At 40.0% G+C, this 27,844-nt stretch overlaps 1 protein-coding gene across 4 annotated transcripts in view; it reads left to right on the top strand.

Moving 5' to 3' along the window:
* Positions 1-27,844, top strand: part of MATN4 (matrilin 4) — a 256,812-nt gene that overhangs the window by 82,883 nt on the left and 146,085 nt on the right. For all 4 annotated transcript variants that reach the window (XM_044090083.1, XM_044090082.1, XM_044090084.1 and 1 more), the window contains exon 3: positions 21,565-21,688. In XM_044090083.1, coding sequence (XP_043946018.1) covers positions 21,616-21,688 — 73 coding nt within the window. In that variant the 5' untranslated portion in view covers positions 21,565-21,615. The remainder of the gene's footprint in view (positions 1-21,564; positions 21,689-27,844) is intronic.

Genomic DNA, 27,844 nt, shown 5'->3' with positions numbered 1-27,844 from the left:
ACACACACACACACACACACACACACACACACATATGCACATGCACACACACACACACACACACACACACACACACACACACACACACACACACACACACACACACACACACACACACACTCACGCTGTAATGCCTTGCAAGACTGGCCACACCTTCCAACAGTTTATCAATCACACAGAGATTATTCATTACCACCCTCACCCAGCTGTGAGCACACCCTCATAAAGTGTGACATTATGAAATCACTTATATCTATTATCTCAGTCATATATCTCAATGAAAAAGTCTGCATAGTTTCAAAAGATCCCATGAGTAGTAGAGGCCTGCTTTCACCAGCAGAAGTATCAGCCTACCAAATGGTAACAGAGGAGTATGTATTCAATGCTCCTGCCAAATGGTAACAGAGGAGTATGTATACAGTGCTCCTACCAAATGGTAACAGAGGAGTATGTATACAATGCTCCTACCAAATGGTAACAGAGGAGTATGTATACAACGCTCCTACCAAATGGTAACAGAGGAGTATGTATGCAATGCTCCTACCAAATGGTAACAGAGGAGTATATATGCAATGCTTCTACCAAATGGTAACAGGGGAGTATGTATACAATGCTCCTACCAAATGGTAACAGAGGAGTGTGTATACAATGCTCCTACCAAATGGTAACAGAGGAGTATGTATACAATGCCCCTACCAAATGGTAACAGAGGAGTATGTATACAATGCCCCTACCAAATGGTAACAAAGGAGTATGTATACAATGCTCCTACCAAATGGTAACAGAGGAGTATGTATACAATGCTCCTACCAAATGGTAACAGAAGAGTATGTATACAATGCTCCTGTGTTGCTGAGGAAAGCCTTATACCGTCTGCTAACTACTGGTGCTTGATGCACTTCATGCACCATAAGCTGGAGCTTATCATTGTTTTGTTAGGGTGAGGTTCATTCTTTACTAGACTTCAAATCATACTGCTCTCACTTCCTCACAAATTTTACATGTATGCAAACCCCCACACACACATATATATATATATATATATATATATATATATATATATATATATATATATATTGTGTGTGTGTGTGTAATTATAGTTCACTTGGTTAAATACTCTGTGTAACAAAGTGAATTGCAGTAGCTTTTATGTGAACTGGTCAACTTCTGAGTTTTTCAACAAAGGTTAGTGGCTTTGCGGTAGGGCTGGCAGTTTTATGTGCAGGGTAGGTATGTGTTTGTGTTTTAGCGCTAGAGTAGGGGTAGGTAAGGGAATAGGTATAGTTTATGTACAAGTATGTGTGTGTGTGTGTGTGTGTGTGTGTGTGTGTGTGTGTGTGTGTGTATCGTGCGCACACATACATGTGTGTTTTAGGGTTACAGAAAAGCCTAGGTAAAAGGATAGATTTAGTGTTGTGTGGGTGGATTTGTGTGTGAGGGGCAGTGAGTGTGTAAGATGTCTTGTACGGTGGCAGTATTACAGAAAGGTTCTCTTTAAGGTAAGGTTCATGATTAGGGTTAGGGTCAGGTTAAGGTGAAGGGGGGTAATGTTTGTTAACTCTAACCATGCATGTTACCTTAAAAAAAAGAAAAGGTTTCCAATGCACTATTCAGACCAATTTGAGATTAATGGTTAGCAAGATTATGGCTAGCACACTGGAAAAGGAAATGTATTTCCTTTTTTAGTGTATTGGGTGAGGTTAATTTATGTTTTGAATATCATGAATTGTCAGCATATTTTGGTTGATGCTTTGTATGTTGATCATTTAATATGTTGACCATTCATTATATAATTATAAATATAATAATCCACACATGAAATATACTTAATTCACTTTCATACACTTTTAAACTCCATGTTTTAGCACTGCATATTTGCATTCAGGCAGTGAGAACATGCTTCAAAGTCTGCTGATATATACATCATATCGTAATAGCACTTTATTAATTTATCTATTGAATTTCCAGCCCAAAAATCAAATGAAATACATCACATTCTTCTACATTCGGACTGCATGTGTGTTTTTTTCTTATGTACCCAGTTTGATTAAAGGCTTTACTATCTTCATATTTCAAACTGTTTGCTAAACATTATTTTAGCAGCTTCAGTAACTGTGTAAGACCTGCTAAAAATCATTAATTTATCTAACACCATACTCATTAACCGTGAAAAGTGGTGCATACAAGTGTGTCACTGCAAAAGGGGAATTCCCATTCTCAGCAAAAGCACAAACGTAGTATTACAAAAAAATCGATCATCCCTCAGTAATAACATGTGGTCTAACTTTTGAAAGAATTCTTTCTTTTACATGCCCATTAAGTGTTACTCCATAATCAGTTAATGATTTTCTTTAATATTTAACCTCACCCTGACAAAAACATATTCCTTTTATCCTAATTGTATTCCCTCCTTTTTGTACATAATAACCATAATGCAGGTATGCACCATATCTTTTGGTTCTTTCTTCCTGTTTATAAATTACAGTCTTTTATTACTATAAAGGTTAAATCTTTAAATATTGTAAACATTTATTTTGGCATCCGGTAATTTGGATCAAAGATGACCACCAAAGGTAATTTTGTTTTGATTATGGCATATACTGCTTTAATCAGATTGTACATGACTACATAGTGGATGTCATCCCAAGATGAATCAACTTCTAAATCATCCAGTTACAACCTTAGGTATTTGAATGCTTATAAACATTCACATTCAGGCAAAGATTTATAGAATGGAGGACTGTGTAGAAATTAATATTTTAAATCTTAATGGAGCAACCTCATTGTGAATTCTATTCTTTATCATACTTTTTTACCTTTTGTGACAGGCAGCTGTTATATGTATATTCAGATTTTTCAGTCATTTATTGAGACTGAGTTTTATCTATACGCTTATGCACTAATGTAATATTTGTGGCCATCTTTGTGATTAAGGAGCTCTTTACATATATTTGTTTTTCAAATACAACTTACAACCAATTTTCTTTATGTCTTCTTTTAACCAGTGTTGTTATTCTCTTTTTTCATATTTTCCATTTTCTAAAAAAAGACTGTTGCAAAAGAAAAAAATAACAGAAGTTTTGAAGGCTTTGTGCCCCCCCCCCCCATTGAAAATATTGTTTGTATGGTATGCCATTCTGGTATTCAACTAATTCATTTTTGAAAGACCAAACCACATTAAGCCCTGCAAGCCACACTAATATCTGGACCTGCATTTGTAAATGTCATGTTGTCAGATTTTTCTTATATTTTTTACTTGTGCATCACCTTTCAGGAGGAGCAGGCTGTGCCACTGCATGGCCTTATCCTGGGATCAAATTTGGCACTGTGTTTTTCCCAGTGTGATTGCCAAAAAATATGAATACAGATGTGGTCCTCCTAATTTAAAGTGATTTGGGTGAGCTCATTACTTAAACATTCACCTTTACAGCCGTATTATTTTACCGACTCCAGACTCACCTCTAGCCTGTTATTTTTTCCTAAGGCTGTAAACGGTAAAGGTGATGGGAGTCCTACAGGTGGAGCGACATTTTAACTTCTTTAGAAAAACACTGATATTCCATTTTACTTGAAAAAAAAATCACAAATTTGAATTTTTGGAGTACTCACAGCAAGAGGTTCTCCCGTTCGGTTCTCAGCTGGAGCGCCTTCTGTGTGGAGTCTGCATGTCTTCCCTGCGGTTGAGTGGCGTTCGAAAGACATGCATAGAATGGGCATGCCTTCATTGAAGGTTGGGCGTCGAGCTGGTACCTTGGCACCTGTAAAAAATCTACTGCCAATCATTAGCGGACCGGAGTTCCGCTGTGGCGACCCCTAACCGGGAAAAGCCGAAAGAAGAACAACATTACATTTATTTAACATATTATTTCTATCATACCTCACAGGCATACTTCAGAGACTCACCTCTGAAATTTCTTCCTCAAGTATACATTGGCTGCATTGAACATATCACAGGGATGAGCTTAGGTCTATTTGTTTGTTTGCTCGTAGGGCATCTGGGTAAAAAGTGAATCTTTCAAAATTAGTCCTACAACTGCTTAGTGAACATGATTTGCAAAGACAGCATAGCTGTCTGATTTTTGTTTACTTCTAGTTTGATTTCCATTCCTGCTTGACACCAGAATACTTCTGCTATTAGAGAATTCATCTTAGCCTTCTTCTTATCATGATCTGGTGAGGTCAAAAGATATGTATGCAGTCCCATGACTGCAGATCTATGCATGTAATCAGTTTCAGGAAGGCCCATACCTCCTTCAGAATAGGACATATATTATCTTGATATACACAAATCTGTATATATCATTTGAAAAGCATGAAGCATTTTTCTTGTTTTCCTGTCTGATACAATATCTTTTAGGGCCAGTCAGTTACCCCAAAACTAGAAGTTAGAACACGAAGAGCAAACTAGTTTACAGCTTGGACTTTATTCCTAGATGTCAAGGCATTTTTTAGTGTTAGTTTAATCTTATAAAGTATTCCTTATAGAGTTTTATTTGCTTTTGTTCATGTTTTATTGCCGATCCTTTATCAATTCCTAAATATTTATACACTCCCTCCTGTTCAAGTTCCTTTATATCACATTGCTGTTCCAGACTGGTCATTTCTTGGTGCTGCAGCTTTCCTGCTTTAAACATTGCTTTTTTGCATACATCAAGACCAAATAACATTTAACCACTTACAGTTGTGCTTTCAACAACTCATCTGATGAACTATACAGTTTTACATCATCCATGAAAAGTAGATAAGAAGTCTTAAACAATCTGGGAACCAAGTTGTAATAATGACCTAATCTGTTAAGTAAACAACTTAATTGGTTAAAGGTAAGACAAAACAGTAATGATGACAGATAATCACCCTGGAATATTCTCCTTGAATTTTTATCCCTGGGATAATAATTTGCCCTTTCTCATGGCTTAATTGCAAAGTGAATTGAAACTGTTTTCATGGTTACTGTAATACAATCGACCAGTGTGTGGTACCTTATACATCTGTAAGCGTTCCCTTCTCCTTGAATGTGGGATGCTGTGAAATGACTTTTTGTAATCTATTCATGCCTTACTTAGATTCTTTCCCCTTTTTAGAATTCTCTATTTTGGTTTTATTTAGTAACAAATGATCCATTGCTCTATATGACTTTCTTTTGTTACCCTTTTGCTCTATTGCCAAAACAGTTTTTTTTCCTAAATGACCATAAACTCTGTCTGCATTAATTCAAGTATATAATCTGTATATCATTGGAGGGCAAGTTACTAGGTGACAATTTTTAGGGTGGCTTGCAGGTTCACTCTTAAGAAGGAGTATCATTTTCCTTGTTGTTGAGCAGGCTGGTGTCTGTTCAGGGTGTGGATATAAATAATTCTTACATAAAGCTAAATCTTTGTGAAGATGTTAATAATTTTAAAACCAAAACTTAGGTACTTTGTATAGGCCTGGGGTTTTCCAGTTAGGAGCTTTACTTAATTTTGTTTCAGTTACTCTGGTTGTTACTTCATCCAATTTCATATCCTCTGCATTAAAACTCCTTACCATTTATTTTAATTGTTCTACCCATTCAGCATATGAATCTCAACAGGGCCTTCATAAGTATTTCTCCAAAATGTGTCTATTTCTTCTTTTTGGTAGCATTACTTTTCATATTGCTTTGTTTTCCAATTCTCTATAAACCTTTTTTGGGTCATCAATGACTTACTTATTTTGTATTTTCCTTTATATTTATCTGCATATCTTCAAAGTTTTTCTGCCTGTGCTGATATTTTTAGTTTATTATTTGCAGTAGGGTATGGCAGACCTTGATCTGTTTTGCTTTTACCACATCTGTCTTTCTAAGTATTTTTGATAATGTTTTCCTTCTTCTACATTCTTCTAATAGTGATACTTTTTGTCTTAATTGTTTTATATATTTTTTTCTATTTGATGCTTCCATGGTGGCATTTTATTTCTTTTCTTTCTTTCCTCTATTGCTCTGTGTTTTGAGGGTAGACGTTATCTGTTATTAATTTAGTTGCATAGTAATATATCCTATCTATTTCTGTTATATCTGATGCGAGACAAACTGTTTAAAACAAAAAACAACCAAACGGTTATAAGGACTGCAACTCCAGTTTTATTTGAATAACAGTTAAAAGTTAATCTTAAAGTGCTTTTTGTCTGTTCACACACAGACTTCTTCAGAAGATACAATACCATTGTGTAGAATTTACTTAAATAATCAGCAGCTGAGAAAAGTGCGGGAAATTTGACTGTGGTCAATTAATTAAACAACATGTACCTACACTTGAACCTTGATCCTTATATAAAAGTAAGTGATACTTAAAATCATACACATACAATATGTTACACTATAACCTACAAATAAAGATAAAATGCTATACCTTTTACTAAAAAATAAACATGACATAAATACTTTCTTAAATACAAAATTTAAAAGATGACAACTATCTTTGTAAGCTTTTGAGCTTTAATATGCTCATAATTGAGCATGATTCATTCAATCCTGGAAAACTAAAGGCATTCAATTTTAACTGCCAGGTTAATTCCTTTTCCTCAAGTTTAAATGATGCTGGGCTCCCCCTGATGTCCTTTACAAACTGGTTAATGACCATGAATTTAAACTTTAAACGTCTTTCCAGAAGAGCTTTTAGGTTATTCCCTCTCTTGAATACTATTGATCAAGGTTCAAGTGTAGGTGCATGTTGTTTAATTAATTGACCACAGTCACAGCACATGCCTTTGAACAATGACATTCTACCGCTTCTACTTGGGAAAATCGAGTCCATTTGTTTACGTTTAGACCAACTGGACAAAAATCAACAACAGTTGAAGCAACTAATCCCTCTTGATGGATTTGGGACTAGTTTAAGAGTGTGTCATCTGGAACAACAAATACCTAGTACTTTCCACTCAGCAGTAGCACTGGTATCAGTAGTGGATTCCAGTGTGGAGCTTGGTGAACACATAGCGCTCTGGAAGGAACAGCAGGGAGCTGTTGCAGACGGCGACTTACCAGATGAAACACCACCACCAGCTCAAAGACCAGCGGAGTCTAAGGTACCACTCAGTAACTTAGAGGACACACAGCCGTCAAATCAGCTACTGCGCCCAACAGCGCAAACTGTAATAAACTCAAATGAATTAGTTCCTGAACGAAGAATATTACATAACTTTTCTTTAAATCAAGACAAAGAAAAGAGTGCTGATGCTCGATCTTTAGCAACATGGTTAGCTGAAGGTTTTCTGTTCTCCACGGACCAAGTAAACTCTTATCCTGTCAACCGAGAACAAGGAGGTATTTTCAATGAAACACCTGACATTGTCACTAATCTCAAACTGTTAGACAACCACATTTTAAAGTTGAAGAAAACCCAATTGGAGATTTCCTACTTCAGGGAATGTTTAAAGCTAAAGATAGTGCTGAAAGGCTTGCATAAAGTTCAATTTCCAACAGGGTTGATTAATGGTTCACAGTTTCACTTAGATCTGCTTCACTTATTCGACAAACAGGGTTTTGAGCTCATTGAGCTTATGATTAAGCACGATTCCCTGTTTGTGGATTCTATTGCTAAATCAATCACTGAGTTAGACACAAAGGTCCAAGATGATTTAGACTTTGCTAGATACAAATATGAGTACAACAGAATTTTTTCGAGCATTAATTTACACATGAGTAAATTGAAGGGGAACAAAATCAAAAAACTGGAACGGGACCAAAAGGCATACAATAAGGGCTTTGCATATCCACCTCCATCTGAGGCCCAGGTGTGGCTTCCATGTCAAACACGGAGTAACAAATATGGTGTAGGTCAACAACAAACAAATAGTTTGAATGAACAATCACCGGGTCAGTTTCTTGACCATACACCAACCACCAATAATCACAACCTTGGTGGGTTAGATGATTTAGACCACTTTGGTGACATGGGCCCAGCCACCACTAACCATGATGAAATACGTAGGAGTGAAAGGCTGCAAAATGCTCCGCATGTCAACTATAACTATAATATGAGGCAACCTAATCAATATGGTCACCAGCAAGGGGGTTTTCGGAAGGACAATAGAGTTGGGGCCAAACCGAAATAACAGAGACTAGGCACAGGCAACAGGAGTGTACAGGGCTCCAACAGAGTGCGGAATTAACTGTGGAGGAAGACCTCTTAGGTGTTAGTTCACAACTCACCTCAAGTGGTTCTTCCCCTCCTGTGGATAGCAATAAGGTTATGGCAGGCATTGACCTACAAAGTAACTTTAACTTTTTAACAAATAATGCCTCCTTGAACACAGCCTTTCAACTACCTTTGGATCTACCTAAGGTCACCACCAATAAAGATGGTGATTTTAAGGTATATAACTTTTCGAACAGTGAAATCTCTGGCGACTTGGTCGAACTCCTGGCAAAGGTCACACATAAGTCCCACGTCAATGTATGGACATAGCTAAATCCATTATGGAGCTTAAAATGTATACAAGGAAACTGAATTTTCAATTACAATTCATAAATCCAGTAGATCTAACATGCGATAATGTGTATAGAAATCCCAAGTACATTCAACCCTCCATTACACCCTTTACTCCAAACATTTGAGCAATTGTGCGAATTAGATTTCAGGCACGTAATTAATTTTAAGAACAAATCTTCTAGCATTGAGGTTGATTACACCAGTGAATCAGAACTAGTGAAGTATATACAAACACATGATATACATGTCTGTAAACCCGATAAAGGTGAAGGTTTGGTCGTGTTCAACCAGGTTGACTATATTAATCGTATGAACCTATTGTTGAGTAGTGACACTTACCAGCAGAGTTCTAGATCAGAAGCAAATAGGGCATACAATTTGATTAAAGGTTGTCTGAACGATTTATTTATAGAGGGACGAATCGATCAAGCAGAGCTTAATTATATGACTACTCTATTTCCAAGGTACCCATCCTTGTTTGGAATTCCTAAAATACATAAAGATTTAAATAACCCAACAATGAGACTGTTAGTCGACAGTAGAGGTTCTCCTACATATGCATGCTCGAAGGTCATTGACACTATGTTACAAAAGTTCGTCATGCTAGAAAAACAAATATGTAAAAACTCTTGGTCTTTCTTGTCTAGTATAAATGATATAGAATATAGATGTGACTCAAACTTTTTAACAATTGATGTCAAGGATTTATATACATGCATTCCTCACGATGTCAGTATAGAGTGGGTAGCAGCAATAATGCGTAAACATGGAGCACCTAACAGGGACATAGCCTTGATTATTGAATTGTTGGACCTTACATTGTGAAACTATTTTTTGTTCGACAACAATTTTTTCTTACAGAAGGTAGGATTAGCAATGGGTTCCCCTTGTGGAGCCAGTGTGGCCAATTTAGTAATGGCCCACTGGGAAACCAACTTTATATTCAACGATGTGAGCATATCAGAGAGTATCTTATATTATACTAGGTTTTTAGATGACATCTTTGTAATATTTAATGGGGATGAAGTAAAAGCAATGGAATTGGTTCAAAAGTTCAACACTTCAACAGATTTCTTACAGTTTATGCACAGTTTCAATACTGATGTAATTTCTTACTTGGACATCTGGTTAGTTAAAAATAAAGATTAAAGATCTTACACAGCAAAATTCTTCCGGAAACCAACATATTCCAATTCTTTTTTGCATTTTTCAAGCTGCCACCCTTTCCATCAGAAAAGATCCATATTCAAGGGTCAGTTGGTGAGAGCTTCCACCTTGAATACGGACTTCTTTGAGGAATGTGGCTTTTTGAAGAGCGTGTTTATGCATCAAGGTTACCCTGAAGACTTATTAGAGTCCCTTATAGAAGAGGTTACTTGTAAAAGACAGAGATCTTTGTTGAAACCTATTTTATCAGTTAAACTTCCACCTAGTACTAGTGTGACATTCTTGGACATAGAATCAATAGATACACCCACTGAACAATTAATTCAGAGAGAACAACATTTCAAATGTAGTTTTATAACTACTTTCAATTTCCAAAGTAATCATTTAGTTAGAACATTGTACAAGAATTGGGACTTATTTAGAACCAACCATGAATTGTTTGAATGGCTTGGTGCTAGACCATCAATAGTATTCAAGAGAGGGAATAACCTAAAAGCTCTTCTGGAAAGACGTCAAAGGAAGGTGCCTAGAATCACGGGCACTTTCAAGTGTGAAAGTTGCAATTATTGCACATTTATAGACGTCACAAATTCTTTTGAAATTGATGGACATAAATATAAGGTAAAATCTAAATTTAACTGTAACACCAAGTTCATAGTCTATTTAGCTAGATGTATAGTGTGCCCAGCATATTACATGGGTAAAACGGAACGTAGGTTCTGTGAGAGAATCTATGAACACGTCTATGCTATCAACCATAATAAAATAGACAATGCTTTAGCTAAACATGTCCATTTAAATGCACAACACCAGTTTAAATTCATGGTCATTGACCAGTTTGTAAAGGACATCAGGGGGACCCAGCATCATTTAAACTTGAGGAAATGGAATTAATCTGGCAGTTAAAATTGAATGCCTTTAGTTTTCCAGGATTGAATGAATCATGCTCAATTATGAGCATATTAAAGCTCAAAAGCTTACAAAAATAGTTGTCATCTTTTAAATTTTGTATTTAAGAAAGTATTTATGTCATGTTTATTTTTTAGTAAAAGGTATAGCATTTTATCTTTATTTGTAGGTTAGAGTGTAACATATTGTATGTGTATGATTTTAAGTAAGTATCACTTACTTTTAAATAAGGATCAAGGTTCAAGTGTAGGTACATGTTGTTTAATTAATTGACCACAGTCAAATTTCCCGCACTTTTCTCAGCTGTTGATTATTTAAGTAAATTCTACACAATGGTATTGTATCTTCTGAAGAAGTCTGTGTGTGAACAGACGAAAAGCGCTTTAAGATTAACTTTTAACTGTTATTCAAATAAAACCGGAGTTGCAGTCCTTATAACTGTTTGGTCGTTTTTTGTTTTAATATTTCTGTTATGTCACTTGAATTTCTGCTTATAGTTGTAATTACTCTGTTCATCTGTTTTCCCAAACTTCTAACATTTTGAGTCTTACTTACTTACTTACTGTAATCTATTTATTTCATCGATCTTAATGTCTGTCTCTATTAAATCAAGCAGCTCTTCCCTTAGATCATTTTCTTCTAGACTAGGACCTCCTTCTTTGCTCTCCATTTCCTGTGGTACTTCTGCAGAAAGTTTCAGAACATCTTCCTGTGACCTATAGCATAGCTAGGGTGGGGCAAGAGAAGCAACTGCTCCAGGTGCAAAGTATTTGGGGGAACACGACCAGCCAATCACGATCTTTTGTTAATGCAATACAGTTTTTAAAAGATAATATTGCATTTGTAGTCAAACCTGATCACTGTAGCACTCCATGCATGGTCTAAACTGCATCTTTTTTGGTTTAACTAAAACTTGAGTGCTGCAGAGCTCCGAGCAGGCAGAGTATAAACTGTAGCAACTGTTTGCTACATTTCTAGCAAGCAATTTGCTACAATTTAAAAAGAAGATTTTTTTAAATACTATAACATGAGCACCATAGCACTCCTTCCAGGCAGGGTATGAACTGTAGCAACTGTTTGCTACAGATTAAAAAGGAGACTTTTTTTTAACTAAAGCATAAGTGCTGTAGCACTCCATGCAGACAGGGTGCAAAATATAGTAACTTTTTGCTACATGTGTAGTAGCAGACAATTTGTTACAGTTTAAAAGAAATTAGTTGAGGGTATGAGCAAGGCACATAAACAGGACCTGGATGGCTGGGGCAGGAGGGAGGGAGGAGGGTGCGTTGTACATCTGGCTACCTGGTTTGTTAAGCCAGCAGAAGGGACATCTGTTTTTTTTTTTTTTTTTTGGGGGGGGGGGGTTGCTGTTCAATGGAAGAGCTGGGAGTGTAGATCTTACTGCAATAAGCCGATCACTTACAATGTATTGATCGTCTTATTACAGTGATGTGTTTTTTTTTCTGCTCTTCACTTGAAGAGAGGGGGTGGAGATGGTTCACAGTACCATTCCAGGGTACTGGGTGAACCAGCTACACTTTATACTTCTCCTGTGACATATCTTCTTTAGATGTCCAACAGAAGGATCCAGAGCAACACCATGTCCAGATAGCAAGTCTTCAGATGCCTCCTGCTCCCCTTATTCCCCTCTGTTCTGGGGACTCATTATTCCATCACACTGTGACATTACCTGCATTGGATTTTCTACTTTAAATCTTTCATTTCATAAATAATCCATAACTTCACTTTCTATTTATTTGACTTCTCCTCCCTTACTTATCCTATGTTCTACTTTCCCCCCTTTGTTTTCTTAATTTTCTATGTTCAGCTGCCTTTGCCTGTATTTCTCTTCAAATATCTTTAGTGCTGTTTTTGTTTATATATATATAGATATATATATATATATATATATATATATATATATATATATATATATATATATTGAATAGTTTTGCTTTCCGTGTCCATGTTTATTTTTATACCTTTCAAAAATCTCAGGGTTTTGTTCTCTATATTTTTGCACTTTCTCTGTTGCTTCTTTTTTCCAGGCGACCCAAAGTTTCTTTATTTATTTAATGTTTTTCATGGATCTGTTGTGTTAATGAACACAATTTTTTATTTGAAGGTTTTGACAGCTTTTATTTTTGTGCAAGTATTTTTTCTTTCGGCCTAATTTCTGTTTTAATCTTTCCAAATATCTTTTGTCTGGGAATTATGGGCTTCTTTCATAATAGTAACAATACGCCATTTTTTCATTATCTTTCAATCGTCTACTCCATTATTTTTATGGCTCTTTTTTAGCTTGTTATTATTTGTGTTTTTTGTGGACTAATACGTCCTTCTATGACTGGGGGTGGGGCATCCTCCCCCTGAGCCTGGCCTGGCCTAACCAAATTCTAGGAATACTTCCATATCCTGAGGATTCTACACTGCCATTTGTTTTAGTCCTGGCACCAGTGCATACACCAGGATTAGGCACTTTTTTGTTTATCCTGGGACCTGTGCGCCCAGCTGTCTTTTTTTTTTAATTTTTTAACCTACCTTTCTCCATAGTATATAAAATACAGTCTATATATCACCATCATCTTAGTGAGCTTTTGTGAAAACAGGGTCCACAATGTGAAAGGCACTCACCAAGACTTGCGAATGAATTCAGTTCCAGCAATACTACTTTCATCTTCTTGCTGATTTCATCTCTTCATTCAGACCCCATACATAGGTTATCTGATGATTCTCCACTACTTGTTGATAACCCCAAACATTCTGAGAGATAATTTTCTATAAATGCCCTGTATACACATAAATAAGGTCTCCTCTTAAATATCTGTAGGAGATACTGCACAAGTTCAGACATTTTAATCATTTTCACATTCATGGATGCCCTTGGTACATTTCCGCTATACTTTTTCCAATTTACTCATGCTTGCTTTCTTATAAGGTTTCCATAATATTATTATTATTATTATTATTCCATACGTTAGTTTTGGAAAGACACAGCTGGCATAATGGTTAATGTCTTTGCCTCCCATGCACAAGGAGCAAGGCTAGATCTGGACTTCTGGCCAATGTTTGTATGGAGTTTGCATGTTATCCCCGTGTCTCTGTAGAATTATTCTCATCTTCCAAAACCATGTATCAAACTCAACCAAGAATGTTGTTGTGGGCAGTATCACAGACTCTAAATGCTGTCCATTGGTGAAAAGGTTGTATGGACCAGTGCACAGTTTTGGTAGCCTATTCCCTATTGCATGATTCAGCTACCTCTAGATAGAAGAACACAGATCACAGTCTGCATGTAGTGTCAGGGCTAGACACTTGATGGTGTAAAAACTGACTGCAGGTGATTTGGTCACATTGACTAATGTAAAAAAAAATGGCCATAGGCATTTACCAGTGATAGGTGGGCTGAGGACCCGGCCTACTCCAAGTTACAGAAAGGATTCATGCTAATGGTGGAAGGGTGTATGCTTCCCTACTGGCCAGCGTGTACAGTCACCATAAAGTCCATAAAGTCCAGAAACCCTGGGTCAATAACCTACTGGTTGTCAGGTGTCCAGTTGCCCAACTTGGATTACCTGGGATAGCTCTGTTGAAGGAAAGCTGGACATAAAACCAATCATTCTGCCAAACATGAACTGAGGATTCATACACTCAGTATAGTTTCACTAAAAGGATGCAACTTGGCAGTGGATGACAAAATGGTAAAGGCAAGGCTAGGTATCCCCTATCTCCAGGAGCCAAAATGGAAGGCCAGTGCAGTAAAGCCACTTGGCTTGGTTTCAAGAGTTTACTACTGAGGTGGAGGACACACTAGAAATGGAGTACTGTGATGAGGGAGAGGCTTCAGAAAACATGAATGATCTGAACTGAATTAGTGACAGTTTCATGGCAATCAGATTTCAGTGTGAGGATGGGACAGTATTCATAATCTCAGCCTATGCTCCACAATAAGGTTGTGAAAGTGAGAAAAATAGTGCATTCAGGCAGCAGTTGCAGGACCTACTAGAAAAAGCAAGACAACATGAGTTTTTGATAATAATGGGGGACCTGAATGCACATTTTGGGACAGACAGAACAGGATGTTAGGAATGTATGGGACCACATGGATGAGGAAGCAGAAATAAAGACGAACAGACCATTCTAGATTTCTGTCTGGCAAATGGCTGGATGGTAGCCAACACATGGTTCAGCAAGAGAGACAGTCACAAGATCACATAAAGAAATGGCCAACATACAACTCAGGTAAACTTCCTCTGAGTAAATAAAGGGTGATGGGGTAGAGTCAGCAATTGCAAAGCCATCCCCAGTGAAACGGTTGGCTCATAGCATAAACCAGTGGTTTCCACAATCAGCTGCAAGCAGTAGTCAGAGTTTCTCTATCACGTGTCGAAACGGATCTAAGTCAGATGATCAAATTTTCAGAAACTTGAAATTCTTATGGATGAGACCATATGATCACATTTCCAAAAACTCAAACATCAAAAAAACACAAAAACTACTTTTTTATGTTTATGCAGGGGGCAAGCCCCCCCTGCACCCCCATATGTCAAATTACATATACTAACTCTGAGATCACACTACAGTGAAGAAAAGGGTGCCATGATCTTCATTCAAAAGCTTTGAGTTTTAAAAAACTCTATCATATGGTCTCAAAAATATGAATTTTGAGTTTCTAAAAACTCCATCAATCCACCGAAACATACAATACCAAAGATTAAAACAGAGATGACCATTTACCACTGAAGATCAGTGCTAGTGTGGTTTCTATGTGTACACTGGCAGTGATTCTTTTGTTTTTAGAGATTTCTTCATCCTTTGTATTTGTAAAACAATGGAGTTAGTGTAAAAAAGTTCAGGGGCATGAGGGGATCTATATTACGTTGCCAAAATGCAATTTCAGCAAACACCTCTACATCAACACCTAATCAGCGAAGCGATTCACTGAATTTAGTCAGGGCAAAGACGTAGTGAGCCAACAACAGAACTTTGCCCTTTTCTCCACTGTAGTGTGATCTTGGAGTTGGTATATATAGTTAGGGGGTTGGGGTGCAAAGCCCCCCCCACTTAGGTGGGTTTGATTCCACAGGGATGTTGGTACGTCGTGCTGCAGGCAAGTATTTCCTTGCCCTGATTAAATTCAGTAAATAACTTCACTGATTAGGTGTCGATGTAGAGGTGTTCACTGAAATTTCATTTCGGCGACGTAATACAGACCCACATGAGGGCGTGTCCCCTTCACTGAGGATGCCTTCCAAACCCCTTGAAAAAATATTTACAGTTTAATTTTTCATCCTTGTGTGTTTTGCACATTAGTTTTTGACACTGTCAATCATCAAGTGTTAAGATATGTGGGTTTTAGTAGTGGAACCAAATGATCTTATCACCCCTTTTTCATAATGTAACAAAAATGTGTTACTCAAACTTGCAATTATTGTGTCATACCATATTGACTATCACAGCAAAACCCAGACCATATTCCAGGCAGTGAAGGTCATGCATAGTGCTTGAGCAAAGTTTTATTAAAATACATGTGATATAAAATGGCAAGGTTTCAGCCAGGCCTGAGGAAGGATTTGATTGTCTGACAGCTGGCCATTTCTCCATATGTAAACTTCACTTACTGTAAGCTGCTGTAGGCTTTATTGTGTTTCTTGTTGAAAGAATTTTTCAAGCCAAGTCTTGGTGTACTCAAACAGAGATTTGTTTTCTTCCTTACCATATTCAATATATCACCTGCTATTGGCTCAGAAATGTAGACTTAAATAAGTTGAAGAGGTCTCCATCCACAGTACATAAATATTCAATCATTATAATGTCACTAGGAAAGCAAAAAATAATGGAGCAAAGCACTAAACTTGAAGTAGAAACATAGGGAGTGAGATAGTTTATTATTCAAGGATGCATGGATTGCATAATAAAATAGAATTAAACCACCTCATCTGAAGATCATTAATGACATTCAATTTATATCATCAGTCCTCTGTTTAATGGGCTTCTACCCTACCCCGAAATGCTGGCTATGCTTACTGTCTCTGGCATATCCTGAGGCAAATCCACTGTGAATTTAACCTCTGAGATTAATAATATGTTATAGGGAATTCAAGTGATTTTAGCACTTCACATTTTACTACTTAACGCAACGGATAATACTGATTAGCTAACGCAGAAAAAAGCAGCAGCTCCAAATTTGGAAAACAAAAACGTTTTATTAGTGAATTAGAACATGAATCCATTTCTGCAAATTTCATACTCACTTTTTTACATCCTCTGCATTGTGTGTATCCTTGGTTTTGTTTTTTATCACATTTATTTTATTTATTTATCTATTTATTTTACATTTGTTGACCAGGATAATCCGACTGGATACATGTCCATTTTCAGCGGAGGCCTGGGGAGAAAAGCTCCAAGGTAGAACATACAGTAAAAATCACAAAATGATTACAATTTACACACAGTTCAAAGGCTCCAGTTGAGCAAGCAGGTAATATAATCATACATTTTTTAAAACAGTGTTGACAAATTCACTAGGCAATGTAACATGATTACAGACTATAGAGGAAGATCTAGTCGGGTTTTGAACAAGGGCACAGCCAGTGAGTTTTAAAGTATAGCTTGAGGCTTTTTTTGAACTGAGTAAGAGAGGGTTCAAGAATAAGATCAGCAGGAGAGTTCCAAGTTTTGCCAACAGAGTTAGCAAACAGGAAGTCCCCATTAGAGTTGTTGATTTTGGATGTTTGAACCAGTAGTTTATTAGAAGAGCTAAGTGACCTCAGGTTGCGATAAGGGTTGATGATATTTTTAAGTGCAGGTGTATTATCAGGGTGGTTGAGAACTTTATGGACAATTATAAGCTGGTTGTACTGAAGCAGGCTAGGCCATTCTAGCCACCCCAGAAGATTTAGGTTGTGACAGTGGTAGGTCCTACAGGCCGTACCTGTTGCAAATCTAGCAATATGGTTATAACAGCTGGAGAGTTTGCTAAGAGCGGATTTGTTCAAATTAGTGAGTAGAAGGGAGGCATAGAGAAGAGTGGAGAGTAGATAGGAATGAGCAATAGCAGTCCTAGCAAATGGAGTAAAGAAAGGTTTGATCTTATAGAGGGAGCCAAGTTTTGTGTTAATGGTTTTGATAGTTTGATTGACATGGATATCAAATTTGAGGGTGTCTATTGTGACTCCTAAGAGTTTGGTTTGTGCATCTGGGGAGATAATGGTACCATTATTAGATTTTATGGTAAAGAGGAGTGAGGAAGACTTACAGGTGGGGGAGAAAAGAAGCAACTTTGTTTTGTTAGGGTTTAATAGCTAACGGTTAGTGAGCCAGTTTTCAACTATGTTGAAAGTATTATGGGTTAATGTCTTTAGATCTGTTGGGGAGGTGGCTGAACAAATCAAGGTGGAGTCATCCGCATATTGGATACAGGTAGCATTTGGGATAACAGTTGGAAGGTCATTAATAAAGATAGAGAAAAGAAGGGGTCCTAGTATGGAGCCCTGAGGGACTCCTAGGGTGACGGGTAGATGGGTTGACAGTTTGTCCTGCCATAGGGTGGCTTGTTGTCTACCACACAGGTAAGATTGAAACCATTGAAATGCACAGCTATTTAGTGAGAATGTCTTAAGGGTGTGTATGAGTATTTGGTGGTTGACCATAGTGAAGAGCTGGAGAGATCTAAAAAGAGGGCTGAGGAAAGCTTGCTATTATTTTGGTTATGGTTTATGGTGTTAGAGAAGGATACGAGGGCTGAGGTGGTACTGTGGTGTGGCCTAAAAGCATGCTAAGCGTTAGCCAACAGCTTATTGTGGGTAAGATAATGCATAAGTTGTTTATGGACACACTTCTCCATAATTTTAGCCAATGGTGACAGAATAGCTATGGGTCTAAAGTTTGACAGCTCGAAGGAGTTTCCTCCTTTATGGAGTGGTATTACATGAGATATTTTCCAAATGGAGGGGATGGTGGCTTCAGATAAGGTTCTGTTGATTATGATGGAGATGAGTTATGCTATGGCATCTGCTGCGTTTTGCAGATACTCTGGTGGGAATAGATCAGCTGCTAGAGTAGTTGGTTTTAATTTCTTATTTAGAGATCTGATAAGTGATGTAGAAACAGGCTGAAAGCTAAAGGAGAGTGGGGTATTAGCTAAAGGAGAGTGGGGTATTAGGTAAAGGAGAGTGGGGTATTAGCTAAAGGAGAGTGGGGCATTGGCTGTGGCAGAATATGGGTTGGAGCAGCTGGGTGCCAGTTGGCTGACTAGGGATTAGATAGTCTCTGTGAAGACACTATTGAAGGTATTTGCAATATCCTCTGGGGATTTATGGTTGCAAGCTGACGGGGTAGGAGTGGAGGACTGTCCTGGGTGAAGAAGTTTGTTTATTCCTGCCCAAAACTTTTAAGGTTTGTTGTGATGTTTTTGTTGAAGATGGTAGTAGAAGTTTTTTTGTCTAGTATAATAGATTTTTTTGTGGATTCCTTACCTGTTGGTATCTGAGTTGATCTAGTGGGTCTTTTGTGGCACACCATTTGTCCCATGCCTTATTTCTAGCTATGATTTTAGATTTGGTCTATTTCGAGAGCCACGGGGAAGTTTTTGTTTTGGTTCTAATTGAGTGAGCAGGAGCGTGAGAATCAAGAATAGTAAGGAATATGGAATTAAAGTATGCTACCACATCGTCCAGTGAAAGATGCTTTAGGATTGACCAATTGCAAGCTTTAAGTTCATTTTGAAAATTGGTGGAATTGAAGTTCTTATTACTTCCGATGGTTGTAAAGGTGGTCTGGTGGGGGTTGTCCACCTTGTGCTTGATAATGTACGTAAGTAATTGGTCACTTAGGTCATCTGGGAGGGTCCCTGACTTGTACATACAGGGGTGACTGTTGATAAATATCCAATCTAGGATACTGTCTTTGTTATTGGGTTTGCCTATCCTAGTGGGGGAGGCTATGAGCTGCGTAAAACCATGTAGGTTGACATGGGTTGTAGGAGATTCCGAGGAGCAGGTCTTCCAAGCAATGTTAAAATCTCCAAGCACCATAGTTTCTTGGGGGTAGGTACTGGATAACCAGTGGAGGATGTCCTCTAGGGTGTTTGTATTACCTGGGTGAATGTAAATGCAGCCAATGTTTATGCATTTGTTATTGTTAATCTGTAGTTTGGTAATAAGAATTTCTGCATTATTAAACTGGGGTGGTTGTAGGGAGACCGTAGTAACATCTAGTGTATTTTTATAGAGTACAGCTACCCCACCACCCTTCCTAGTAGTATGATCTAATCTAAGTATGTCGTACCCTGGCGGTATTATCTCATTGTCTTTAGTTACCGGTTTTAGCCAGGTCTCCGTAAGACATAATACATCGGGGGAGTAAACTGCTAAGAGGGCATGCAGATTGTGGACCTTATTGTTTATGCTTCTGATATTTAGTTGGCAGGTCAGGAGAGAATTAGGGAGCCTATTAGCCAGTGTTATGATAGAAGGAATATTAGTTTGGGAACTGGAATCAGCAGGTGGGGATGGGCCAGGGTTTGGGTGGATGTCTCCATCTATTGTCAGGCTGTAATGTAAGCTAACTATGAGTTTCATAATTTTGTTTATACATTTTTGGTAATGTTTAGTTATGGGGCTGATATACCTGGGTCTAATCAGCTGATAGTTTTTAGGAATGGTGGAGTCAGGTATGTGGGGAATTATGAAGTGGTCAGTATTGTGTGATACTGATGTAGTGATAGTTTGGGATTTGGGGTAGTGGAAACCTAGGTAGGGCTGATTTTCATAGGTGGTGAGGAGATGTGGAATGAGTAACAGAGGTAACAGTGAAAACAGTAGCAGCATTTTGTGGGATAAATAAGTGGTGTAAGGCCACTGTGACCAACAATGTCTGTTGGTCTGTAGGTGTGCACTCATGGCATTTGTAAATGTAGATTCACACCCCAGTATCACCACCAAGGTTGCCATCCTTGTTTCCCCCGATAGGCAATCTGGTAAAATGCCACTGCCTTTCTTACCCCTAGTCAACTGTCCAAGTGCTGGGCTCTCTAGGCTAACCAGGTCACCTGCGTCACAGTGAAGCATTGTCTGTCTATTATGTGGCACCTGAGTTCATGATAGTCATTGGTTAACAAGGAATATTACTCCAAGACAGTGTTAACAGCAGCTTATGCTAATCATAATAAGAAAGTAATAAGGCATGCTCCGAGGTAAAAAAAATCACAGTCTTTGCTCAGAAATTTTAAGTAAGACACGCTCAGACTGAGTCTATATATCCACTTCTTAAACATCTGGATTTGCTTTAGACTATGTTGACGAAGGAGTGTGATTAGCTTCACTTTGGTGTTTTAGTCATGTTATTTGACTAGTCTGACTGTGATTCCCCAAGCAGGGTGCCATGCTTTTTCATGTTTGGGCTGGGATCATCGTTTGGCAGATGTATAAGTGCCATGTAACTTTGTAATGACCAGGGGAATATCACAGGCAGGCATTATGCTTAAGGTATGGTGGTTTTATGTTCATTTTTTGAAGGAGTAAGACAGGCACTCGTTTAATGATGTGTCTACTCAGTAACTGATCTTGCCACCAGAACTTCCAAGCTTCTGCTAGATTTCACAGTAGTGCCAGGCACACCTCTTTTAGAAGAAGAAAGTCAATCCAACGGTGTTCTATTCCTCACCTCTTCCTCCTGGTAGTTTGTGCTGTGCCCTGTGCCCACTAATTTACTTTATGTGCTGTGCTAGATTTAAAAATAATAATACTCTAACTCCCAAAAGGCACTGAGGATCTGATCATGCAGAACCCATTGATTTCAGCCACATGGTTATTGTCACCATGCTAATTGTGCTCAGAGTATATGTGTACTTTTCATTATTTTACAAATGGCATGGTTAGTCTGACACTGGTTTTGGGTATGTAGCTATGTGCATATGGAAGGAATGCTGAAAACATTTTATGCAGACTAGACTTCACATCAATGTGTAAATCTTCTCACCGGTACAAAAACATGCAACCATCAATCTTTTTTTTTTGTTTGTTGGTCTTTGTAGCACATCTGCTGTGAATTTAACACCACCAACACCGGGTACTAAAGCAAAAAGATGAAGCGGTTTGTTTTTATAAGTTTATATCTGCTTGCTGTGACCAGATTAGATGCAGCTCCCCAGATTCCAGGTAAGAAAGCTAAAAAGTTGCTTATAAGTGATGGGTGACTGGAGTGTTGTTGTTTCATCATACAATGCATGACAGATATTGGTTTGTCTATCCATGGCTTAGCCACAGAAGCTAAGAACAACATTGGTTGTTATAGCAGAAATCAGGCTGCAGAGGTTTATGGACAATGTATGGTTATCTCCAGGGAATATTCTAAAAATGATTGATAGTAAGCCAAGTTAGAAATAATTATCAGTGGTGAAACAAATATTATTTGTGAAAAACATATAGCAGACAATGCATTAATATTCATTTACTGAGAGCACATTGTAAAGAAAATTGCTGTCATACACTTTATAGATGAGATAAGCAAGTAGATACAAAGGTAAAAGCTGAAAGTCTGGGTTTCTTTATACACTCGTAAGCACACTATTTTAAGTATAACAATCCAGTACAGATCATAATTTATTAGTCTTCAAAAAACAGACAATTCTGATGAACTCCCTTAGGACAGCTTGGATGATGACATGCTTAAAAAAGAAGTTATGTCCTTACCATAACGTTCCATGTAGAGTATTCATCTCGCCTTTGTTCTTACACATGGGTTCGGAGCCGATCCTCGGCTCCGAGTCGGCCGAATTGCAAAGCTCTGAATCTCAGAGAAGCTCGAGACCAGTCCATATCCCACAATCCTCCCTGCCATTACTCAGATCTAGTTTGCGAGCAAACCAGACGAAAGGATCCAACACCTGCGGTGCTAGAAGCATACACTCTCTTCAGCCATTCAGAGACACTCTCTCACCATAGCAATAACTAATGGTCTAAGCATATATCCCATGACACACGGGACCATATACCCCGCAAAGGGTCAAGACACGTCGATCAGACTCTAATCCTACCAGTTCTTCCAAACACATGGGGGGGAAAGGGAGGGAATGTAAGAACAAAGGCGAGATGAACACTCTACATGGAACGTTATGGTAAGGACATAACTTCTTTATGTAAGAGTGTTCAATCTCGTCGTTTGTTCTTACACACGGGTAGCGTCCCTAGCTCCGTGACCCCGAGTGACTCATGGAAGAACGTTCCTAAGCACAGTGGAACCAAATGATGTCCTATCCTTGGAGACCTTGCCCACTCTATAATGAGTGATGAAAGTATGTGGTTTAGACCATGTGGCTGCTGCACAAATAGTGTCCAAAGGCAAGCGAGCCGCATGAGCTAAGGAGGTGGGAATGGATCTGGTAGAATGGGCCTTAGGTTTGTTTGGTAAGGATTGGTTTGATTTAGAGTATACAAATGTTATGCAGTCAGCAAGCCATTTAGATAGTGTACGTTTAGTAATTGCCATGCCCTTTTTATTGTCTGCAAAAGCGACGAAGAGTTGATCCGTTTTTCTGAAAGCTTTGGTCCTGTCTAAATAAAATCTTAGCTGCCTGTGAACATCCAACTTGTGCAACATATACTCCAGTTTGTTAGTATGGTTTTTGAAAAAGGTAGGGAGTTCTATAGACTGGTTAATATTCGTAACTGAACATACTTTTGGAAGGAAAGATGGATTTGTACACAAAGAAACCCTGTCTGGGTGGAATATCAGGTAAGGTGGTCTGATCGATAATGCCTGCAGCTCTGAGACTCTACGAGCTGAGGTCACGGCGATGAGAAACAGCGTCTTCCACAACAAGAACTTTAGGAGGCATGATGAAGCAGGTTCAAAAGGTGGCAACATGAGTTGCGAGAGCAGCAAATTCAGGATCCATGGAAAGAAAGGTTTTCTGACAGGAGGTCTAAGATGGAAGGTTCCTTTCAAAAAGGCTTTACAAAGCCTGTGAGACATAATGGAAGAACCTCCCTCACCAATATGGAAGTTTGATATGGCCGCCAACTGTACTCTTAGAGTGGAAGTAGAAGCTCCTTCGTAAAAAAGGATGGATAAGAATTCTAAAATTTTATGTAGAGGAGCTACCAAGGGGTCTAAGTTTTGACTAGATGCCCAATACACAAAGCGTTTCCACTTACTCGTATAGAGCTTAGTAGTAGAGGCTTTATGAGAAGCAACTAGGATGTGTTGAACTGACGGAGGGAGAAGATGAGACCTGGCTAGGCAGGGAAGCGGAGCAGCCAAGCTGCTAGTTTGAGGGACTGTAGAGACGGGTGAGGAACTCCCGATGAGTGTGTCAGCAGGTCTGGCACTGGGTCCAGAATCCACGGTTCCTCTATTTGATGAGCTTGAAGAAAGGGGAAACCATATTTGACGAGGCCAGAATGGGGCTATGAGTATTATAGTCCTTTCCAGGCTCCTGGCTTTCTGTAGAAATATGGGAATTAATGGAGTCGGTGGGAATGCATATAGGAGACCCGGGGGCCAATCGTGTATCAGTGCGTCCCTGGAGACATCCCCCAGAGGGGGTAGAAGGGCAAAGTAGCTTCTGCATTTTGCATTCAATGGGGAAGCAAACAGATTGCAGCAAGGCTGGCCCCATTTGCGGAAGATCTTTTCCACCATCTGTGAATTCAGAGACCACTCGTGAGGTAACAGGATGGCTCTGCTCAACCTGTCCGCAATGACATTGGATGACCCCGGGATGTGCATTGCTATCAGAAAGCGACCCGTGGACTCTGCCCATTGCCAAATTCTCATAGCCTCTCTGCATAACGGGTAAGACCTGGTTCCCCCTTGCTTGTTTATGTACCAGACTACAGACATGTTGTCTGTCTGAACTGCTACTGTCCCTAGAGGTAAGAGGGCTTGGAAGTGTTGCAACGCTAGAAACACCGCCCTCAACTCCAGACCATTTATATGTAGAGTGTACTCCATGCTGGACCATTCTCCTTGGACTGTTCTTCCCTGAAAAAGGCCCCCCCACCCTATCAGGGAAGCGTCCGTGGTTATTGTGGCTGTTGGAATGAGAGGTCCCATCTGCAAGATTCTGTTATCCTGATCTCGTGTGTTAGGGGTAGGTGTTGGAACGACCACTGCGCATAGAGCAGCCATTGAAGAATCCTCAAGTGTAACCTTCCCATAGGGACTGCAATTAATGCGGCTGCCATCAGTCCCAACACTTTTAACACCAGTTTGGCCGGGGCTTTCTTGCTGACTAGAAGAAGTAGGACCTGCTGTTTGAGCATTGAAGCTCTTACTGGGGGGAGTTTTAGTAGTGTCGATCATGTATTTAGATTTGCTCCGATGAAGGAAATACACTGTGAGGGCGATAAGCAAGACTTTTCGAAGTTTATGGATATCCCTAAGTGGGAACAAAGGCCGATTGTATAGTCTCTGGCTTGCAATAGTCGACGCTTGGTGGTGGCGGTGAGGAGTCAGTCGTCCAGATAGGGAAACACCCGGAATCCTTGTCGTCTCAAGTGAGCCGCAACTACTGCCATGCATTTGGTGAATACCCTGGAGGCTGAGGTGAGTCCAAAGGGCAGAGCTCGAAACTGAAAGTGACTGGCCCCCAGCCGGAAGCGCAGGTGATCTCTGGATGGTCTGGCCATTTTGATGTGGTAGTACACGTCTTTAAGATCTATAGAGCACATCCAATCGTCCTTCTGTAAGAATGGAAGGATCGATTGAAGCGTGACCATCCGGAACTTTTCTTTCTTCACGAAGTTGTTGAGATGGCTGAGATCTAAGATCGGTCTCCAGTCCCCTGTCTTTTTTGGAACTAAAAAGAACCTTGAGTAAGTTCCGAATCCTCTTTGGTCTGCCAGGACTGGTTGGATGACTCTGTTTTTGAGCAGCTTTGAAATTTCTACAGCTGCTAGTTTTCGCAGACGGGGTGGCACGTCTGGAAGTTTTCTTTGTAGAGGCGGTGTTGAAATTAAGGGGATTTTGTATCCTCTGGTTATAATGCTTTTTACCCAAGAATCTGAAGTAATGTTTAGCCAGGCCAGTGGGTATAAAGCTAAGCAATCCCCGACTGCCTCCAGAGCAGGACAGCCGGGCCTACATTCAGGAGTGCTGGAAAGGCTTCCCAGGGACGGAATCTGTGTCGCCTTGGTTATGTGGACCCCCTCTGCCACCGGGGCGGTGTCTTCCATTTCTACCCCCTCCTCTGCCTCTGGAGGGGGTATTACTCTGTGTGGTCTGATTCTTACGGAACCACATTTTTCCGCCTCGTTGCCCTTTGGGGTACGATCTAGTAGGAGCAGAAAAACAGACCCCGACAGCAGACAGGGTCTTTCCCTCTTGCTCGCACCGAGTGAGAGTCTCCTTAACCTTGGGCCTGAAAAGTGTGGCACCATCAAAAGGAGCATTGGCAAAGGAAGACTTGAAGGCTTCCGCAAAGGAGCACAGCCGCATCCATAATTGTCTTCGAAGAGTAGTCGCTGAAGCTGCAGCTCTACTCGATCCCTCGGCTGCATACGAAATGAGCCTCATGGATGAGTTTACTATGGATGTGAGGGTGTTAAGTTGTGCTGTTACCTTATCTGAAACAGCAGCATCTGTGTTACCCTGGAGGGTATCTGTCAGCTCCTTGATGAGATCCCTCTGCAAACGTGTGAAATGGGTCAGGTAGTTTAGCGAACGCATGGAAAAAGTCGCTGAACTAAAAATGCGCTTCCCATATCTGTCCATAGTCCTAGAATCCTTATTAGGAGGATGAACAGATGAGGAAGACTCAGATATCTCCTTTTTCGTGGCTGCCGCCACCACCATAGTGTCGACAGGGACTCCCTTGGTGAGATAAGATTTATCTTGGGGGGCAGTGATGAACTTGTTTGGTTTCCTAGGTACTGGTTCCACTGTGTCAGGTGTCTCCCACGCCCTTCGAGCAATCAAATCCATTAATTCATCAAGGCGGGTCACCCAGGAGGTAGAAGGTTGAGCCCCAAAAGCCTTCAGCAGCACAGACTCATCCTCAGAGGGGCTAGGGACTGCCAATCACCCTCTGTTTCAAGATCTCCAGGATGTCTGCAAATGACACATCCTCCGAGGGTGATTTGGGGGACCCCTCTGCCTCATCCAAGTCGGTGTCAGACGTTAGAGATTCCTGTGGGGAATCTATGTGCCTCCTGTTGCACAACCGTTTCCTTGGGACCTCATCAGAGGGGGCTTCTGGTGAGGCCTCCAAGGAACAGGGGGAACCCTCTGTGGGTGGCTGAGGCAATTGGGCTCGACACTTGGGATGGATCGTGGGAGCAGAAACAGAAAGTGGCCCTTTTGGGGAAGGAGAAGATTCCCCTGATGATGTGGTTGTCTGAGCAGACAATACCTTCCTCATAAGGTCAAAGGCCCCCGAACCCCTGGCTAAGGGCTCCCCCGGTTCTGAAGAACACGGAAGCATCCCAGAACCAGGTGCTGTGGGCTCCGACCCCAAGGAAGGAGCCGAACCAGTCTGTGCCAAGGCCCCGAGAGGGAGAGTCGGCACCGAAAGGTCGGTATGACTCTCGGTCCCGGAACCGAGCAAAGACCGTCGGCTCCGCGACTCCCCTAACGGTTCCGAAGGAGTCGAAGTCAAAGGTGTCGATCGTGCAATGGACGGTTTCAGCACTGAGGGCTCCACTATCATCAGGTCATCTTCTCCCGGCTCCGAGATCTGGATGGGTCTCGAAGGAGGACCCGTTGGAGATATGGGGAGGTCTTCTAGTTTCGACACCAACTGGGAGGAAACTGCAATTAACTTGGAAAGGGCCGTGTTCTCCATGAGTTTCTGCATGACACGATCCACATCTGTGTCAGACAAGGGTCTGGAAGAACGGGTCAAAGGAGCCGAAGATGGCACCGACCAAAGAATGGATGGTGGTGGCAGTTCCGACACCGGTTCCAAGATCTGGGGCTCAGTAAAAGATAAATGTTCGATGCTTGTCCCCGAGATCTGTGGAACCGGTGAACGAACCCAAGAAGATAAACTCGGAGCAGAAGACATGGGCTCCGACATCTTCGACCCCTTCGAGGATTTAGAAGCCTGATCCGACTTGTCCAAAGCCTCTTGAAAGGCTGGCTTCAACAATCCACTGTCAATAAGCTTCCTGCGTCTATCTGTCATGACCCTCCCGCTAAAGGAATGACAAATAGAGCAATCCTCTTGGAGATGGAGAGGGCCAAGACAGTAGACACAGGAAGCATGATTGTCAGTAATGGACATTTTCTGCCCACACTGACATCTTTTAAAGCCAGATTTGGCTTTTTCTGACATTGTACAGTTACAATGACAATAACTATAATAACAGGAA

The sequence above is a fragment of the Protopterus annectens genome, chromosome 12.part0 (genome assembly GCF_019279795.1).
Source record: "Protopterus annectens isolate FY-2018-M chromosome 12.part0, PAN1.0, whole genome shotgun sequence".
Classification (NCBI taxonomy): Eukaryota; Metazoa; Chordata; order Ceratodontiformes; family Protopteridae; genus Protopterus; species Protopterus annectens.
Note: the sequence above shows the minus strand (reverse complement) of the source record. Positions and strands in the feature narration are given on the sequence as shown.